We start from the raw sequence: 14955 nt of genomic DNA on the forward strand, positions 1-14955 counted from the left end.
CTCTCAGCCATACAACAAAACAGCCCGCACTGTAGCCTGATACACATGTCTCAAATTAGCAAACGTGAACCGCGCATTTGAGATTCGTGCTTAACCTCATCGGTTACACTACGATCAGGACTAATACGACTTCCGAAATACGTAAAACGCTCCACAACTTCTAGTGCTCCCTGGATTGTAAGTGGTTGCATGTCTAGGAGCATGACCTTACACTTTGTCGGTGCAAAGTTTATACCGAAGGACTTTGGTAAGTTCATCCAAAGACACTTCCGCCTTCTCCTCGAAGACGAAAACGATGTCATCTGTATAGTCTAGATCGGCAAGGTTTTCGTCACAGGCTACTTGGACGCCGGGGTTTTGAGGGCCTTCTAGCGTTCTCATGATTTAAAGGGTCCCGGAATTAAACAGGAATGGAGAGAGTGAGAATCTCTGACGCACACCGCTTTGTGTACGGAAGCTTTTGGAGAGCTCGCCGTATACTCTCACACGTCCGGAAGTCTCGGTTTAGAAAGAGCTGTTCACAAAGATTCCTTGATGGACAAGCGTGTCAAACAGAACAGGCATTGGAAATCCAGGAATACTATAATTGTGGGTCGCGTATAGGAATGGCGTTCTAGCATCTGACGGTGTGTGAAGATTTGGTCAACGCAACCCCTGCTTTGCCAAAATCCCGCTTGCTGCTCTCGAGTCGCTGTTTCACGAGCCACCGTAAGGCAATGAAGCCAGTCTCGTTACGACTGGCGTCAAGCTGAATTGCGAACACTAATCTTCGTTCCTTTCAAAGGTACATGAGTGCCCATCTTCACTAATGCGTTACCAGGCTTCTGTTCACAAGGACCTTCTACCCTGACTACCGACGGGTATATATATATATATATATATATATATATATATATATATNTCATGCTTTGCTTGTGACTGGTAAGCTCGTAGAAGTCAGCATGATCGTGATAGACATCTCAGTCCACATTTTGCAGGGAAACATCCGAATCGTAATCTATAGAGATACAATTTTGTCACATTAATTTCCGTGTACTATAGCTTCATAGCCGTTCATCGAACTTTCGAGATGTTTATTGTTATTGGGACGTTTCTACATTTTTAGATACTGGGAGGAGTTGTTGATGCTCCTTGTTGGTTGTGATTGGGAAACAGACGATGAAGCAGAACAAATATGCGGTGCAGTTTTCCAGCCACGTACGCGAGGACACAAGATGGCCGTTTGGCTATCCAACAGTCAAGATAAAGATACAATCCTCCGGATTGGAAGGCGAATAAAAGAACGGCTCAACTTCCCCGACAAAATCTACTTCCAAACAGTTTCGGAACAGAAGTCCTTTGGTCGCGGAAAAGACATTACCACCGGAACATATGTGCTGTGAACAGGAATACCTATACTCCAGTTCTCTGATTCTATCTTTGCATATTTGCCATGTCGGTCTTGTGATGCACGGTCGAGTTGATTCTTCTGTACATGACCCTTTCTCATTTTTGACCACAGACTGCATTCAGCTTTTCTACCTGCTCTCCGTAGGCAAAATTTTCCACCTGTCCATTCCTGAACAGTTTTCACGTTTCAGGCTCAAAAGTTATTTGAGTCTGAATTTCCGCTATGTGTTGGTCTACGTTCTGGTGTGATTTGGCAGCGGGTGTCAACTTGCTTGACTCATGTGGGTTTGAGCATCTGTACTGCCGCATGTTTTACCCATTTTCGTTTGCAAGAGTCGAAGTATCGTTACCGTTGAAGTCGTTCCAACACTGCCATATGGTGACCTGTCATATTTTCATTGCAATAGAGTGGGGTTCCAGTTCATTATGATTGCCCTTTTACTGGATTGTCTCACTAGGACTGAGCTATTCCTCCGAGAGTTCGCGGTGTTTCTAGTGTCAGTCGGAAATCGTTCCCTGCATCTAATGTAAAATAGTGCTATGCATTTGTTAGGACGCATCACGAAATTCATTTCAAAAGCAATAGCCTATACCGGATGTTCCATTGATGGCTGTGCCCATTCGCACGAGCTTTTTGTCAGAAATCGACTGTCCGAATTACCACTTCAAGATGAAATATCGATATAACCACTTGGGTTTATGTAACGATAATAATAATAATAATCAGTTGCCTGGAAACTTAACAAACAAGAGATTCAGCTTGGTTCCAGGTGAGTCTCTCGAAAAACCAGATTACTTTGCAAATGAGTGTATTTCGCTAATTTCGTGCAATTCGGTTTCAAGTAAAACAGGGTTGACGGGAGCTCGGGGACTGCGCCAACCTGATGAGTCCCAAGAAGCGCGAAACCGGTCGTGGGCTATCGAATTTTCAGCAAATTTATGAGTAGTGCATTACGAATAATAATCATTCAGCTGTAGCACCCTTTTGGTACCTAGCTGCCATGCCACACGAAGGAGGTACGAGGCCTGGGACAATGCCAGGCCGCCCAAATTTAGACAAGGGAAGTCGAGAAGCAGAGGTCGGGTTCGAACCACGGAACTTCTGGTCAGTAAATCGGTGCTCTAACCACTTGGTCCATCTTGGGTTTATGTAGGTCTTTCCAACCGAGGTTCGAAGAAGAGGTTGGCAAAACTTCTAGAATGGAGTGGGAAGAGATTTCCCATCTGGGTTATATTTCACCTGCATGTCATACGGTGCACACTACGAATTAGACAACGATACCCCACTGCATATGAACCCAAAATTACAGCCTCTTGTTACATTCGACCTGATCATTAAACTGCATTGATTTGGGAGTTAGCGGTAAGTTTATTAAACATTCGGATGTTACATGACGCTTTTAGCTTGCTACGGGCAAGCGGTCGTTACCGCTGGGATTCCTGGAGGTGTAATCTTTCAAGGAATAAGCGCAACAGCCGTGGCTTGGCAACACTTGTGTGGCTCTTGTGACTGATGGGATTCAGGTTTCCGTTTAATTTGCACAGAGACGTCGAGCCTCTGAGTGTGCTCATCGTATGGACCATTAAGCGTACTAAGGATTATTAGCGGTTGATGGATTCAATATTGTGTTTAGTAAGCTCAGTGATTTAGGAACTGCTTACCTGCGGAAATCCGGTTACTTTTGCTCTAGAAAGACGCTAGATCACCCATCCTAAGCATGGATTGTGGTGTCAGGGACGCGTAACTCACGAGTATTTTGTAAGTGGGCAATTGAATGACTGTGCATTCGCCCGGAGTGTATTCAGTAGTAAAAATCGGGGACATTCCCCTTGGAACGACTTTTCTGTTTCGTTTGATGGGTGGATGCAACATATTTCTTCGGAATGACAAATGAGGATTTTTCTCCGAACTGCCTAGATTCAGGTGGGCGTAACAGGTGAAGATCGCATCGGCAATGACGAAGTGATAAGAGCTATATAGCAAGGGTTCGAGATGGCTCAGCGGCTAAGACACCAGCTTACGGATCGGAAGGTCCGTGGTTTGAGCCCAATTTCAGCATTTCGACTGCTTTTGTTTAGGCTTGGATAACCTGGCAGTATTCCAGCCCTCGTGCCTCCTTCCGGTAGCATGGCAACTAGGTACCGAAATGGTGCTACGGCTGAACGTTTTTATACAGCAATGGGTTCCCGCTGTTTTTATGACGGTGTGTCCTGGTACTTAGTGGTTATACGAGTTCTATCAATATGCACTGCTTTCACAGGTCAGGTTTTTTAGAACGGTAATTTTTTGGAACGTTCGGGTAGTTGTGTGGGGATGGTAACCACTGTTAAGCATTTGAGCCATAGGCATCATTCACAGGGTCCTTCCGGTCTTCCATATGGCTGATGATTGTCGGTTACTCAAAACGTCGGTGAACAACCAGAAACGACTGTATCATGTTGGCGATTTCCCTCTCATTAGCTAGGGTATTTCATTAACTTAATGAATACTTGAGTTCTGAAAACGTCTGTGTTGCGTAGTGTTACGCATGTTATAATATGCATACAACTAGTGGTAAATTGCTCCGATTCGGTGACGCACCAATGGTGTCGCCTTGATTAGTGATAAGACGTTTACCACGAAGTTCCCTAGCTACACGCTAGGGACAACTCCAATATCAAGATTGTGGTGGGGCTGCTCGCAACAGCCTTGTTTAAACTTTTGGGTTGCAATCTGATGGTTCTCCTGTGGTGTTTAGTCATCGCATTATCGTGAATAAGAAATGTGCAAATTTTATTTACGAAATACGCCGTCGATTATTTACCATCCCTTCTAGAGGTGGAAATCCTTGAATCCCTTCAACTTATGAAGATGTAATAACCGGCAAATCCCGTTTAAAATTGGCCGTGCAATTTCTACTTGTCTGGTGCTAGGACGTTGGCGTTAGTATCGCTTATGATGTAGGTTTTAAAAGCAAACCAATAATTTGTGTGAAAAATACAATGTTTGGTTGAGTTGCCTACCTAGTAAATTTGTCGACCGGGTCATTTGTCCTGGTAGGGCCGACCTGTCCTAGGCACAGCAAATTGTTTGGGACTTTTCGTTTTACGTCTTTATTTCCAAGACAGCTGGTTTTACTTAATAATTAGCCGATATGCTGGCGGGAGGTGGGGGTGGAGTGGCGTGCGGGTCAGGGGTAGGAAGTGATGAATGTCCAATTGACGAAACAGCCTGGCCTAATTGCTGACCTTGTTAACCCCATCGAATCATTTGGTCAAACGTATGGACAGTGATTGGTTACTATGCTACCGGCTAGCAATTATCCAGTCTAACTAAGGCCGTTAGAATGAAAGCGGAGTTGCACAAGACTTCGGGGTTCTCATGTTGGTGATGACGCAACCAGCTCGTGCAGCGTCAGCTTTGATGGGGTTAACAGTGATCACCTCAAGCACGACAAGGTTACGGTGGCAACAAGAATAATAATTCAGTTTTTCCGCGTTAGTGGTGCGTCAATCAAATTCTAAACAACTTAACTTGGTAATTTCGATCATCTGGGCCTAGCGGCTGAGTGGTTGGTATGCGATCGTTCCGCTTTTTCGACAGTCATGTGGTACGTAACATGGGTTGATCGCAATAGATGAACTAGTGTGCTCAGCGACTGACCACCTAGGACGACCGCACACTGATCCCCTAATCAGCCGTTAATCTACAGCTCAGACGAATAACTTTACAGAGCCCGAAATTATTTCCTGATGAATTACAAAAACTGCACGATTCCAGTACATCTCTGGTGAAGGTAAAAAAAGTTCAAGTCGGTCCCAAATGGGCAAAGCTTATAGACAGCGGAGCAAATTCGTCACTTTTTTGACGAAACCTGCGACCGCAGAAGCCGACGGGAATCGTTCTCACGTATGAGGGCATCTCTAGAGTGAATATGCAGACGCAAGGAGTGTATAACTTGTATGACGATGAGTTCAGGTGTTTGCTCTATGTATGACCCACTAGTGCTCTACCTTTGTCTCAGGTCGGCTGATGAATCCAGAACTCAGTTAAGGAAGCACATGAGCGTGAGCGTAAGCACGCGTGCCATTCTTGATAGATGGGTACGGTAGAGCTGGTATTCTCACCTCTCAAGGCTAACGGGACATTCGGCTAAGAACGGACTAACAACCCGTAGGTAAGATAGTTTCCAGCGTGAGATGCCATTATCTTTTTGGGGAGCTGGCAACGCGAAATCGGTCAACTGAGCGCATACCCATTTTCGAATAACCTGTCAACTACGACGGCTCTACCGTTTTCATGATCAACTGTTGTATTACTTGCGAGGCCAGTCAAAACGCTTAGAATGTACACACTGCTGCATAAGTTTCATCGGACAACAACTAGACCTCCAACCGGCTATTGAAACTAATCTTAAGCGACCAAAAAAGTGACTCCTCCCATCGCCAGTATTAGTTTACCACTCCTTGCAAATATAAGCCACTGCTCAGTTTAGTGCCAACGGACTAGGAGTCTCAATAAACTACTATTTCTGTCTCTGTACACCTGACCAAACCCTTTTAAATCTGTAGCTTGACCAATAGTCGCGTAAGTAGGTAAAATCAAGCCGTCAGACGCGAGTGAACGGAAAACCGCGGTGGTTACACTAGGATTTCTGTAGAGATGACCTCATGTGTTCGTGATGAACACCAATAGATTCTTTACTGTACTAAATGATCGAATTGATTCGTCCCCCGTAAGTGTTGGAACATGCCGCTTGGGGCTGACTAGTCCAAGGTGCTTGCTAGTAATAACGGTGGATAACATGCAGAAGTGGAATTGAATCCCTTGGAATGTTTGCAAGGTACTACTCACAAGGTTGCTGAAAATCCGTCGACAGCCCATGACCGGCTTCGCCCTTTTTGGGGCTCATCAGGTAGGCGCAGACCCCGGGTTTCCGTCAACCTTATGTTCTACTTGAAACCAATTTGCACGAAATTAGCCTGAGAACATCACAAACGAGAGATTCAACTGGGTTCCAGGTGAGTTTCTCGGAAAACCTAATTAGTTTGCAAATGAGTCTATATTCGCTAATTTCGTGCAATTTGGTTTCAAGTAGAACATAAGGTTGACAGAAACCCGGGGACTGCGCCTACCTGATGAGCCCCAGAAAGGGCGAAGCTGGTCGTGGGCTGTCGACGGATTTTCAGCAACATTATGAGTAGGACATTACAAAGATATACGTGTCGCGATATCTCGAATATCGTAACGACTGAAACACGAGGAGGTTGGCTGCAGCACATCCAGTTGCCTGAGAGCTTCACAAACGAGAGATTCAGCTGGGTTCCAGGTGAGTCTCTCGAAAAAATAAATTAGTTTGCAAATGAGTGTATATTCCCTTGGAATGTTCTTCGTGAAATTATGTGAAGGTGGCACCACAATGTCGAAGAACAATTAAAGTGTGATCGCTACTTAGCCTTTGGAACTAATCTGGCCAATTAGCAGCATTTTTTCTCAAATCCAACCTCCTTAAATGTACTTGGCAGCAAATTACCAGAAACAGCCTTACCTTTGTGTTGGCAGCCCAATCGGCCGTTACGATCCAGAAGAAAATCAAATCGAAATGTCGGACTTCATTCTTTTGACAGTGGTATTCAGCTGTTTCTGTGGGAAGGTGTTGTGCTCTACGGAAATCACTCGACATTGCAGACTCTGGTAAAACTCACGTCACGCCGTGCGAATATGTCAGATTGCATTAGGTACTGCCACCTCGCTTTTGAAAATGACCGGTATATTGAGTGTCAATGACTGAACAATCCACGAGTGCTCAAACACAGCTAACTGATGAGTGCACTTTTAACCAATTGGGACAGTTTGCTGAAGTTGCACACGGCTGATTGCTTCTGGCTAATTGGTGCCATAATGGCTGTCGCCCCTCTTCACGAATAAACCATATCCCGAACGAGGAACTCCTCGTTCTCCAAATAAGACCAATACATGGCTCCATCAAGTCCACACGTACCACTGAGCGACAATCAAGGGATCGCCCGCCGAAGGGCGGTGAAAAATATTACTGAACGGTGCTAATAATCGTTTTGGTGGAGGGCATGTTTCCTTTGAATTGCGAATAACCAATGCGTTTTTGACGAACCAGGCAAAATGAATTGGGAACGCTTTCATTCTAAGTGCGTGTTTGCGCTAGCATCCGTTTCTGGATTGGTCTGTCACAGTGAGCGAAGCCGATGGACTACCGTTCGGGATGAGTAATGTCGTATAGGGTTTATGCTTAACCCCATGTGCATCCACCGAAATGCCCTGTACCCACCATCCAAAGAAAGAACTCTCCACAGTACTTCTCGGTTGACGGGGTCGAAGGATTTCATGAGGACACGGAACGGTTGACAATTTCCCGGGTTTCGAGCTGTTGTGAAGAAAACATAAGGTTAACTGTAGTGTGATCTGAACAGAATCCACTTTATTCTGTGACGATGTGTGCTTCGAGCGATTCCGGTGTCAAGTAGTCGAATAAGGTGCGTATCAAGGGCTTGTTCACACAGCTCAGCAGACTAATACTCCGTATTTGTAAGACGGCCACAGTATCTTTGAATTCTTGTGGAATTCCCCCTTCTTGTCACAGTATGTCGGTCTTTTGGGGGACTACCATACGTCTGTTTCTTATCCACTTGCCTTGCTACCTTGCAGATGCATATTCACTTGCTGTACTCCTGCGATAATCGAACGAAGGTCCAGGAACTGTTTGAACTCTCACACAGATACCCTACCCGTTGTGGACTATTTCAAATTCACGTGGAGGGATTATGAACGCAAGGGAAAAAATACTCATTTCAACAACAGAGCTAATGATTTCTAAAGTAGGAATATTCACACCAAGAGCAGAAGTAACAGCTTCGTATTGATGATACAAATAATTCACTGACTACCACCATATACATCAAATCACTGAAATGAAGTTCGATTGTTCTCTCTCCAAACACAGTACACTCGCTTGCCAGAAGGAAAGACAACGGAAACCGAAACAAATACGCGCCAGTACAGTTACGCCGGAGAGTGTGAGGCTCTAAAGTCACCAGCCGACCGCCTGTATATGCTGCATGTGACTAAGTGCCTTCATTTAGTTTAGCGAAGTGTTTAGCTCCCGTCCACTGCCTATGAAGTGTGCCCGGCATGTGGGGTCAATCAGTTATCGTAGCACATGTATGAGCTGCCTACGAACCCGCCACGTTGCATCAGTTGGCTCTATTATTGCACTCGAAGGTATCCAGACAATCATTGGCGCTGAATGAATCCGCGATGGTTTCTTCGTCGGTAACATTTCACAGCATTTCGGTTTTAGTTGGCGAACACTCGTTGCCAAATCGTACATATCCATGTTGTATTGTTGAACAATATGGAGGTTTTTGTTTGGCTCTACCTTGACTACGACTGTGAAGTGGTTCAGTAAAGAAAAGAATGAGACTGCAGAAAGGTTTCAGTGCACATTGAGGGCGAGATGGACCAAGTGGTTAGAGCGCGGATTTGATGACCGGAAGGTCCGTGGTTCGAAACCGACCTCTGTCTCTCGACTTCCCCTGTCTAGGCTTGGGCAACATGGCATTATCCCAGCCCTCGTGACTCCTTCGTGTGGCATTGCAGCTAGGCACCGAAAGGGTGCTATAGCTGAACGATTTTTTTTGCAGTGCACACTTGTAAGCACTTGAAATGCATGTGTTTGTGGCATACATTCAAGTGAGTGGAACTATATATCCTGGTGGATAGTTCGAACCGGATTCGTCAGATAAAACAGAAATCAAATACAAGGGATGGGTGTTATCCAACCGGAAAAAAAATAGGTTTTATAGTAAATACCATTTCAAACTCCACCAGGGGTGAAATTTTTCCATGAGGGCAAATGTATCAGAAGAATGAAGCGATTTCTGTCTCCAAATTCACACACTCACTGGAATACTAGCTTCCATCGTTAATTCAGCAATACGCAAAGCGTAGTGGTGTGCATTTTGGTTTAATGCAATCAAGAGCTTGCATATAAATTCGTAGGATAAACGATGCAACAGAATGAAATCCCAATCAATTTTCTATCACGTGTTCCAACGAACGCAACAACAGCAAGAATCATACAAAAACCTAGATTGCTTGCTTCGAAATAAGCTGTCTTCCATAAATCTGCGGAAATCACAGGTTTGCAACTTCGCACTTCCTGCAACCCGATCAACCTTATTCATCTCGGCGCGGCAGTTGATATATATATATATATATATATATATATATATATATATATANCCAAACCATAGAATGGCTGGTTGAACTTCTTAGAGAGAAATTTTTAATGGACAAGTGATCTTGTGCAGCCAATCGGAGTACGATACCGCTTGACGTGTGCTTGGCTGTATGCATTACGCGTGCTCCCGTAATGCTCTTTTGCTGTATTGGCTGATAGAATGCATTCAATAGTATATCCACCACTGAGCCTGCAACACCATATCCGAGCCTTCATCCTCAACTGGCTGGGTAACAGCTCTGCACAAGTGACAAAATCCATATAAGAAGAAACGGAGTGAAACCTGATGTGCGAGTAAACGAGCATGCTGCTAAGTTTGTCCTGAACTGTTTGGACCAATCCAGTACCCAGTAACCACGGTTGGCCGCCAAGCACCTCCTCTACCACAAATAATGTCAACTACAGTCGCCAGACTGACATTTCTTCAGAATGCAAAATCATTACAAATTGAGAGGCCTGTCTGTTGACCTATCTTATAGTTTTGTCCACTGCACTGTTTAGGCCCAAAAAATCGGAGTTGGACACTGCGCCCACTCTAATGTACGTGTAGCGGACATACTTTTTTAAACCTTCCTTTGAGAATTTGAATCCGGGATTTTTACTGCTGTTTACATTCGCTTATTCATCACTTACGTGATGCCTGCTGTGTTTGACAAGAGCGTTCGAAACGGTACGATTCCGCACGATATGTCTTCGTTTAGCGTTTTTCGGATATTCACTATAGTTCTTCTTATTGATCTGAATCACAGTATTATCTGAGGAAAATACTAGTAGCAAAATTGTAACGATGACTGTTGGTTTATTCGCTGAGCCGGGAGATTTTGCTGAAATTGTTCCATCAGTTGTGCTGACATCAGTGCCTTTTGGGTGGAAGTGGGATTAGTGCGCGCGCGTCGGTTGATGTGAGGTCTACTCATCCTTTCAGAAGGGCTTGTTAGGTTTCAACTAGGCAACTTTTCGCTTTTCACCCGAAATCTTCATTCCGCCACGTGAGCAGGTCACCAAGTTGGCCAGGTTTCAAGGTAGACGGAGAGTTCATCAATAAGACCTCTTCAGATTAGAGCACTAGATCAATGTTGAATATCAATTAAAGGGTCGTGTTGGTTAGCATGGTTGTCTAAGTCATGCGTTTGATGGGGTGAGGGAGTTTCAAATTATTTCTGATCGGGTTTGGTCCCTTAGTCTTCCACTTCACGATGTTTCAATTGATGTCTCAGCTTGGGTGCCACTGGTAGGTTTCGCTGATCTGTTTGTGAGTGCTGCGATCAGTTAGCTAGAGGAGGAAGGGGAATGTGGGTTGGTGACTCCTGAATACTGCAAACTAACACGTGTCAGCTCGGCTGATCCAAAACCATTCTTAACTCGCTTGCCAGTTCTACGTCTTCTATTCTATTGACACTGGGATTGTTGAGGTTCCCGATACGGAGCTTTGAGTGACGCGTAGGTTCGACAATCCCGAGTATCAAAAGGAAGAATTGGGTTCGTAATTCTACGGTACTATTTACACGAGGGTAAGCAAATGTGTACAACAAACCTCAGTAGTTCGTGTTCTTAGCGTCAATAAGTTAACAGGTCTGTCACTAACCGGCACAGTGTCAACTTCCGCACACCAAACAACGGCAAGCGGAATGATGGCTCAGTAGTGTGGGTTGCGTCGTCCCTTCCGACGACGGTCCCGTGATTCCCGTTGGACGTGCGATCATACGGAACTCATGAGAAAACAAGTCAAGGCAGGCCCCGCAAACGGGACATGAACGCGCATGGGTTAGTAGGGTCAGTAGCGCACATTCGCACACAGACACACAATACACAAGCGTCGGACAGGACGGCCGCTGCGGCAAGGTGAGTGGCGGGTACGGATAAATCAAACAACTGGAGGTCAAAAGTACATAGACGGAGTAAGCAAATGAATGGAGGGTTGAATTCAATAAAGATGCTTGGCAATTTCCACCGCATGGGCCATTTGTCTCTCTGGCATGGATCGTCGTCGCATGAAAACCTCAAGATTTTCTAAATCTATTTTGTGTCCTGCATCCAGTGCGTGTTCCACCATTGCTGGGTCTTTCAGTAACACTCGATATTCATCTGCGTTTCTCGGCTACCTGTTCATTTTCCCCCTGTGCTCTCCGATTCTAGCGTGAAGTTCCCTGGCGTCTGTCCTATGTAGACCTTAGTGCAATCGTTGAGTTTCACTTTGTGGACAGTCTCCGGTTCTGTTCACCGAGAGGCGAACCTTTAAGTGTACTACTGCACAGCGCAGTGTTACCCTCCTGGTAAGCTATTCTTATGCTGGTCGTGTTTAGAATTCTTCGAATGGCTTCCGACACCCCTGGTTTGTATGAAATAACCACAGTCCCAATCCATTTCGTTGGGTTTCCCAACCGGTATCAACAGCCTTCGTCTTATCAAACTAGCTGAATATTCACTAACCCGGAATTTCTTCTTTACTTCAGTTTGAGTCACTGTCCGGTCAAACTCTTCTGTGCACACAGTCCTTACTCGGTTAGATATCGATGAGGAAATACTAGCAGACGAGTAGCTAAAAATCGTTCCAGTATCAGTTGGTTTGTGTCATGCTGTCTAAGAATAGCAGTGTAGCCGATGTTGATTCTATCTCTACACTAAATCTGATGTGCGCATTAAGGCCATTCAGACAGTCGTAAAATTTACATTGTCCCGGTTCATCATGACGAAAGTGTCATCCACATACGCCACAATATCTCTAGTGGGCATGGGAATCCGTTGCCCAAAGTTTTCCACAAAAATATTTGCCAAAAAGTGGATATTGGAAATCCCACTGCTGCATCTTGTTCTTGGGTGTAAACCATGGAGTCAAAAGTGAAGTTGATGAGATTCATACATGCTTCTCACTATTTTATCTACCGTAAGATCTGTCCGTTCTGAAATGGTGGTATGTGCTAGTAGCAGTGGCTGGACTATTTCTCAAGAGTCCTGTTTTGGCACATTTGTATATAAAGAATTGACATCGAAACTTAAAAGGATGTCATCTGGTTCAACGGTGACATCCGCTACTTTGTTGACAAGGTCGTATGAATTCTTAATGTAAGCACTAGATTTCCCGGTGATCATTAGTCTTTCGAAAGAGCATTTCTGTTGGCTTGTCGCGTGACCTGTCCTTTGATTAGTGGGTGCCTTGAGACTCGACCTTTCCAATTTTCCCGCCTTGACCTCTGTTTGATTGCCTTAAGAGTGAGTCCTGATTCTTGATCTAGTAATCTGATGCCGAGACTGACTCAGTGTTACCACTGAGTTGGCAGCCCTTCGGTCGTAGCGGCATGTTGACAGGGTCGATATGCCGGTCGAATGAATACTTTATGGAGTATCACGTTTCTAGGAATTGCCTCTCTAGTCTTGTACTTTCGAGTGTGACAACCTTCATGTCTCTTAGATTAAACTTGTGTCCCTCCTGATCTTCACATATGAAAATGAGAAATAGTGGATCGCATCTGATGGTAAGTGTATTGGGCTTCTTTATCCATGTTGAACCGTTTCTACCAGTCCGTCCAAAGTAATGTTTACTCAGTCCATGCAATTCATTCGGTACACAAAACCGTTTCTTGCACCTTCGTCGGTCTCATCTTTCGATCTTAAGATCAGTTTCCTCAGTGTAGCGTTAGGCTTCTGGGCTACTAAGATTCCCTCGGTTACAGTAGCCCTGCTGCCAATTCAGATGTGTTCCTGTTGTACAGAAGAGCTATTAATTCAAGTGATTTGTGACAAATCACGTCAAAGCCAAAGGTCAACTGTGATACATTAGTTGGCGCAACAACATCGCAAAGGTTTATACTGTCTGAAAGCCCGGAATAATGCGGCCTGTTGTGCGCCCTGCCTAGACCCTGTTGTTATAATCTTTAACAAAAACGGTAGTCCTCTCATATTTGCTCGAAGCTCTGAAGATGTACTTTCATGTCTCAGGGTCAGGCGGACAGTCCTTCATTGTCCTGATTACCGCCCTGGAACTGGTGTGATTGTGCGGATACTTTCTTATCACATTGGGAATTGGTGAGACTGGTTTAGTGACAAAGCAGAGTACACATCGAATAACCAGGGTTACCGGAAAAACACACGAATTATGTTAATCAGACAATTTGACTGAAGTTAAGCACGCATACTCAGCCTGCCCGCTTTCCATAGATATGGACATAGCTTTCTTGCTTCTGTGAATACAGATCTACAGGCTAAACCATTTGTTTTTGGTTTCACAACATACGTGTTGTAAACTGAACCAGCGATCACATGGTTTCCCGTTTCGTTCACCTCTCGCCTCATTCATGACCGAAGCCACACTGAGATAAATCAGACTGAACGGTATTGTCATGTGCTGGTTTTTAATCCCGTTTACTTCTCTCCTCTCATGCAAGCCCACTGTAATGTGAAGGAAAACAGCTGAACCTTATTCCGGTGATCTGATATAAGTGGTTGGGAACCAATCACTGAACAGCAGTGCGATTAGCTTTCCGGCTGTCACTATTGAAGTACTTCCTTTCTCGAATTCTTGGTAATTTCATGCGGAGCTGAAATACTGTAGTCCAGCTGCCACTGGTCAGTCGGTTGAACGGTTAATTATGGTGTTTGCGTAGTATAACCGTACTTCTGCAGGTAACGTCTGCTGCAGTCCCGTGTCAGTATTATGGGCGTTTGTTTTACGCTCTAGCTGAAGATGGCTTTAGGGAAACCGTACAGCTCCCTGTGCCACCACCGAGTAGCGGATTCTTCGATCTATCTGCTTTGATTTCCCCATCTTCTACCCCGCCCTAGTCAGGCAGTTTTGATTGCTATTTAGCTCCCGTTTGTTGCCTGCGCTGTGCGGATGGGCGAAAGCTTCGACAGCAGCTAATAGCTGGTTTATGTTTTTTTGTTGTCAATTCCGTCACGGTCTCATGCGCAGCTGTCCGATCTGACTCAAGGTCTCATCATCATCATCATCTGGTGCTTTAAGTTGTGCCATGTTTCTGTCAGGAGGGCTGGGCGGGATGGTCCAAATTTACTGACAGGAAGGTTCGTGGTTCGAACCCGGCCTCTACCTCTCTATTTCCTCCGTCTAGAGTTGGACGACCTGGCAATATCCCAGTATCCTTCTGTCGGCATGCCAGCTAGGCACCGGAAGGGTGCTACAACTGAACGATTGATTGACTGAAAGCTGCCGGCGTGGAGATCAGTGCATGCTGATACTGCCTCATTTTCGGATCTTTGAGAAATCTTATACCAGTGGTGTAGTTGGCTTAAGAAGATGGGCCTTAAGCTTCTTTCAGACATGCTGACAGTCGGTTCCACAGATGACTTCTTGAAT

The 14955-nt window shown here is 45.0% G+C and overlaps 2 protein-coding genes across 2 annotated transcripts; one reads left to right on the forward strand and one right to left on the reverse strand.

Annotated features, from left to right (window-relative positions):
- Nucleotides 1-518: 518 nt before the first annotated feature.
- T265_00008 (hypothetical protein) lies at nucleotides 519-7052 on the reverse strand (the record flags this gene model as incomplete). Its single annotated transcript, XM_009163665.1, has 6 exons — nucleotides 519-727; nucleotides 2186-2306; nucleotides 2411-2584; nucleotides 3412-3548; nucleotides 6592-6706; nucleotides 6918-7052. 6 exons carry the CDS (start codon nucleotides 7050-7052, stop codon nucleotides 519-521), a joined length of 891 nt encoding a protein of 296 aa, XP_009161929.1.
- Nucleotides 3383-11077, forward strand: T265_00009 (hypothetical protein; the record flags this gene model as incomplete). The annotated part of the gene is made up of 4 exons (XM_009163666.1): nucleotides 3383-3428; nucleotides 3469-3593; nucleotides 8800-9054; nucleotides 11018-11077. The coding sequence occupies 4 exons, from the start codon at nucleotides 3383-3385 to the stop codon at nucleotides 11075-11077; spliced, it is 486 nt and encodes a 161-aa protein (XP_009161930.1).
- Nucleotides 11078-14955: the final 3878 nt, after the last annotated feature.

This window comes from Opisthorchis viverrini, assembly GCF_000715545.1.
Source record: "Opisthorchis viverrini unplaced genomic scaffold opera_v5_1, whole genome shotgun sequence".
In the NCBI taxonomy this organism is placed as follows: Eukaryota; Metazoa; Platyhelminthes; class Trematoda; order Opisthorchiida; family Opisthorchiidae; genus Opisthorchis; species Opisthorchis viverrini.